This window comes from Arachis ipaensis, chromosome B06 (assembly GCF_000816755.2).
Source record: "Arachis ipaensis cultivar K30076 chromosome B06, Araip1.1, whole genome shotgun sequence".
In the NCBI taxonomy this organism is placed as follows: Eukaryota; Viridiplantae; Streptophyta; class Magnoliopsida; order Fabales; family Fabaceae; genus Arachis; species Arachis ipaensis.
The window spans coordinates 8,400,343-8,405,345 of record NC_029790.2 but is presented as its reverse complement, the minus strand read 5'-3'; the positions used below and the strand labels follow the sequence as shown (position 1 = coordinate 8,405,345).

Here is a 5,003-nt window from a genome sequence, read left to right as displayed (position 1 = left end):
CTAGGGGTGGCAATGGGTAGGGGGTAGGGTTTGAATCCAACCCTAACCTTACCCGCGGGTTGAGATTTTTATATAAACTCAACCATACTCTACCCGCGGGTTAAGAATATCTCAACCCTAACCCTACCCGCTCTTAACCCGCGGGTACCCGACCCTACTCGCGGGTTTTAGAAAAGATACACTATTATTATATAACTTGATGATAATTCAAAATAGAACTGACTTTTATGTAAAAAAAATATTAAATTATCAATTAATGATTTTCTTTTAGTGGCTAAGGATCTTTTGTATTTAGTGAGAGGTTTTTGGTTCAACATCCACTTAAAACATATTTTTATATAAGTATATAATATATACAAGCACCTACTCAAATGAAGATGTTAAAAACATCTTCTTATGAAGAGTATTGTGTTAAAAGTGTGCTTTATTTGTTTACCCACACTTTAGAAAAAAGATAATACTTTTATAACATATCAAAATCAAACCCTTTAATTCATCATCTAATGGTCGAAAAGATACATCTTCACATAAAGACAATTGTAACATCTTCATAGTAGTATCCACCATACATACATATATAGAGTGCGGGTTGATCGGGTAGGGTTGAAACTCAACCCGCACCCTACCTTACCCGCACGAGAACCCTACTCGCACCCTACCCTACCTGCTGCGGATCGGGTTGGCAACCCTGCGGATCGGGTTGGGTACCCGCGGATAGGGTACATATTGCCACCCCTAAACGACTCCATCTCTATTTCGCGTGCGTTGCATGTTGCATGTCTTAGAGTGTCAACTGTCCATTATTAATTTTACAGACGCCACAGAAGAATTTAGGGGTGAACGCGGATCGGATCGGATGTGGCCAAAGTTTTGATCTGATCCGCAATAAAATCATCGGATCGGATCGGATTGGATATTAGATATATTTGCAAAACACAAAAATATTTTTAAAAACTTATTTTTATTAAAAAATATCAATAAAATTTATTTTTTTATTTTTTAAATATGTTTACTCTTAAAATAATATTAAACATACTTTTTTAAATAATACAACATATATGATAATTATTAGTTAAAATTAAACATAAAAAGAATATTTACTTATTTATTGTTTTATTTTTGCAAATACGTGGATACCAACATACTACAATCCAATCTGATTAGTGTGTGGATCGGATCCATATCCGCAATTTTCGGATCAGATTCGGATAAAAACCGCGGATATGCAGATTGGATCTGATCTATGAACATTCCTAAAAGAATTGGTGTGTATTTTCATTTTGCATACTCCAATAATAAAATAATTTTGTATATTTTGGTGATTATTTTTTTTCGTGCGTATTTAGAAAAATAATTATTTTTATATATTTATTTGTATAAAAAAATCCAAAAAAATTGCTTAGTTCTTAGGAGTGTGTATGCCATACTTTCAATATACAAAAGATGTTAAACTGTTAGTCATTGATTTCGCGGTGAATGATTATGCATGATGTATATATGATTGTGAATTTTTAGAATTAATTATGCGGACAAATTAGGGTGTGTTTGGCAAATGCGTTACAAGAGAAGAAATACGTTTAGTCTTTTTGAAAGCTTCAATTTTTGGTTTGGCAAATTTTTGATTCATGAACGCAGAAGTGATTTTGCTTTTAAAACTATGGTTTTCAAGAAGCTACAATTTTAAGCTTCTGTGTTTTATAAACGGGCTTCTAGCCATCAATACTCCATCTTTATTTATCTTTTACCAACTTTATCCTTTATGCATGTTATTATATTATTTATGGAATTCTTATTATTTTTGTTTACATGAACTCTCTTTTTTTATTATTTTTATTTTTATTTTTTATTAATTATTTATTTGATATTATACACTTTTAAATTGCAATTTTTTGTATTATTTTTATTATCTTTTTATTAGGGGTTAAAAGTGATTTTGAGTAGTAGAATTCAAATAACATTTATTTTACTATAATTCATTTTGATACAAAGATTAACAAACATAAATCACTTTAACACAAACTCACTTTTCATCAAAATCAAGTTTGCAAAATTAATTTTATTCAAACTCCAGTTTATAAACTGTAATCCAAACACACACTTAATATTTAAATTAATTGAAAGGAAATTTAGTTTTAATTTTGTTGTCAAAATGAAAATGAAAAGGAAAAAAGCAAAACAAATACTTCAACCTGAAAAGAGAGAGGGGGGACACACAAGCGTGAAGGTCGCGTGACTTTTGAACAAGTTGGTTCAGTCCACGCTGTCACTGAGACATAGTCTAACAGAAGAATGATGATGCCACGTCAACACGTTCCTTCCAAGTTAACTGTAGTACTGTACTACATAGGTTGCATGCAGCCAAACGTTTTTTGAAGCCTAATCCGTGGGCGCACACCGTGCACCGCGTCTGTTTAATACCAAAACCGGCGAAGTCGCTAGATTTGCATTCCTTCTTTCTTCTCTACTTTTCATCAATGCCTAACTACCATCTACGAGGGTAATTATTTATTATAATATTATCATTCAATTATTTTTTTTTATTTTAAGTTTTTCAAATGATGATAGTTAAAGTTTATATAATAATTTGGAATTAAGGACATTTTTTCTAAGGTAATTGTTGATAAAAGCTATTAAATGCTATTTACTGAAAATTACACCACCAATATAACTAAATTATGAGTTTCTAAATCTATAAAAATTTACTTTTTAACATAAATTGTATATATACATTTTACTATTATTATTGAAAGAAAAGTACTAATTGACATTGCATACGCAGTTAGGCACTACTCTCCCCTTTTCTCCACCAACTTAAAATGGTTATTAATCACTCGAAACAAAAGTTGATGGCGATGGATTGTTGTATGCTCAGCAATTCGGAAAATCCCTCCGAATAACCCCATTTTATTAATTAATTTGCAAATTGCCATAGCTCGAGAAGGATTACGTGTTGTACGCTATATATTGTTTTGAACTTCATTCTTTTATTTTTTTTTCATTTTTTTGGGTACAACTGAAGTTTATTGACAAGCGGCAAAGTAGAATTGCATTGTAATTTCTCTTTTGCAAGGTAACGGCATTCGTTTTTTTTTGCAATGATAACTTGGGAAACTACCACTAAAAGCAGAGGGGTAACACCGAAACAGCCAATAAACGAAACCAACTTATTTGTGGACGTAAATCTAGTCCCATAAATTTACTCAACCAAGTAGGTGTTGTTAGTAGAACAAGATATTTTTTTTTTGCTTTAAAAAAATAGAAGAAAATTGTAATAGAAATGTAAGATAGGCAATTTCATTAAGCGAATATTACAAATTTAAGAACTAAAAAATTACAGACACTTGAGTGATAAAAGCAAAAAACTAAGGTAGCTCAACAATTTTTACATGATCAAGCAGATAATCACGGGACTGTGAAATTAAAAAACAGAAGCATGTTCAAATTGAATGAGAGCATGAAGTGAAATTAAAAAACAGAAGCATGTTCAAATTGAATGACAGCATGGATATCATCATTCATCGAAGGTCCAAAGTTCCCCAACCACACTTTCCTGAACAACGTTGTTGTTGTTGTTGGCAGCGGCGACAGCGGCGACAGCAGATTGTGCATCATAGAAGGGCATTTGATCATAAAACCCCATGTAGTTCTCATATGCCATTAGCTCCTCCGAAAGCTTCTCCACCTCGTAGCTCTTCTTCTCCTCTTGATGTTGTTGATCACCACTTGACCCACCTGCCACCTCCGACGCCGAGCCAGAACCAGACCCATACTCAGAATTCTGATCAACACAACTCACAAATGGGTCTGCGTTGATGGCATCACCAACGCCAACGGCTCCTCCATGGTTCAGATCGTAACCAAACTCCAAGTTGAGGTTCAGAGTCCTTGCCTGGTTGTTCATATTGTTGTTGCTGTTGTTGTTGGCATCACCATATTGATACAGAGGAGGATGATTACTCGATCGTCGAATCGGAGGAGGAATGTTTGGAATAATGTTGCGAGATTGTTGAATGGAGTATTCGTCATCCTCGTTGGGGAAGTTCACTTTAGCTTTCTTTCCGCGAATCTTACGAGCTTCTCTGTCGTAAGCCCTGGCGGCTTCTTCGGCGGTGTTGAAGGTTCCAAGCCAAACGCGAACACCTTTTCTCGGATCACGAATTTCCGCCGCCCATTTTCCCCATGGACGCTGCCTGATCCCTCTGTAAAGGTTCTTCCTCTGCCTCTTCGCGGGGGGCTTGCTGTTCTCCTGATCTTGCTCACCAACTGTTTGACAAAACACCGCTTTCAGAAAAAACGATACCAACAAAAGAAAAAAAGAAAGGGAAAGATGAGAAGAGCACTGACCTGAAGGCGAAGAAGATTTGTTGAGAGTGGGTGTGTTTTTGAGATGATGATGAGAAAAATCGAAGTCAAAGTCGTCGACTTGATTGTTAGAGAATGTGTTGGGCCAGATTTCAGAGGCAGTAAGTCGGCGAGTACGGTTGCGGGGAATGAACTCAGCGATTATGGCACCGCCACACATGCTTAGATTCTTGTGCTTGATACTCGTATGAAGAAATGAAGAAAATAAGTTTGAAGGAAAAGCGTTTTGGTATTAAGAGTGTGTTATGAATTATGAGTTGTGAGTTTGAGAGAGATGGGGTTTAAATAGTTGGTAGAATGCGAAGACATGTCGTTGTCACTTGTACGATGCTAAACATGCAGCGTAAAAGTAATTAAATAGTAACCACTAGCAATTAGAGGGAACTGGAACCTTCCCAATGTTCATCTCATCTAACCCCTTCTCACTGACTCTTGTGACTCTATCTAGTTTGCGCTTTGCTTTTTTAATTTCTTTAACCTTTTGTTGAGTGGCTGGCACGCACTCGCCTTTCTAGGATCTTGGCTTTGACGAAATAAAATCATTTTATATGGTGAGATTATATTCAAATTTTCGATAATATAGTATTATATACAGACTCAAACCAAATATAATGTCAATACTATTTTATATGGACTTTTCT

At 34.9% G+C, this 5,003-nt stretch overlaps 1 protein-coding gene across 3 annotated transcripts; it reads right to left on the bottom strand.

Annotated features, from left to right (window-relative positions):
* LOC107645665 (ethylene-responsive transcription factor RAP2-3) lies at positions 3,267-4,668 on the bottom strand. Of its 3 annotated transcripts, none has more exons than XM_021103887.1 (3): positions 4,345-4,668; positions 3,499-4,263; positions 3,267-3,451 (listed from the first exon to the last, which is right to left on the bottom strand). In XM_021103887.1, the coding sequence occupies exons 1-2, from the start codon at positions 4,520-4,522 to the stop codon at positions 3,512-3,514; spliced, it is 930 nt and encodes a 309-aa protein (XP_020959546.1). In that variant the 5' UTR covers positions 4,523-4,668; the 3' UTR covers positions 3,267-3,451; positions 3,499-3,511. The 3 variants fall into 3 exon arrangements, with proteins under 3 accessions (XP_020959546.1, XP_016205223.1, XP_020959545.1); XM_016349737.2 differs by having other exon boundaries at positions 3,267-3,457; positions 3,505-4,263; XM_021103886.1 differs by having other exon boundaries at positions 3,270-4,263; positions 4,345-4,667.

Bases quoted from the DNA above. Each gene is read 5' to 3' on its own strand.
- LOC107645665 (XM_021103887.1), bottom strand. From the start codon at position 4,522: ATGTGTGGCGGTGCCATAATCGCTGAGTTCATTCCCCGCAACCGTACT. The intron at 4,264-4,344 runs GTCAGTGCTCTT...TTTGTCAAACAG, and splicing joins CAAATCTTCTTCGCCTTCAG to TTGGTGAGCAAGATCAGGAG.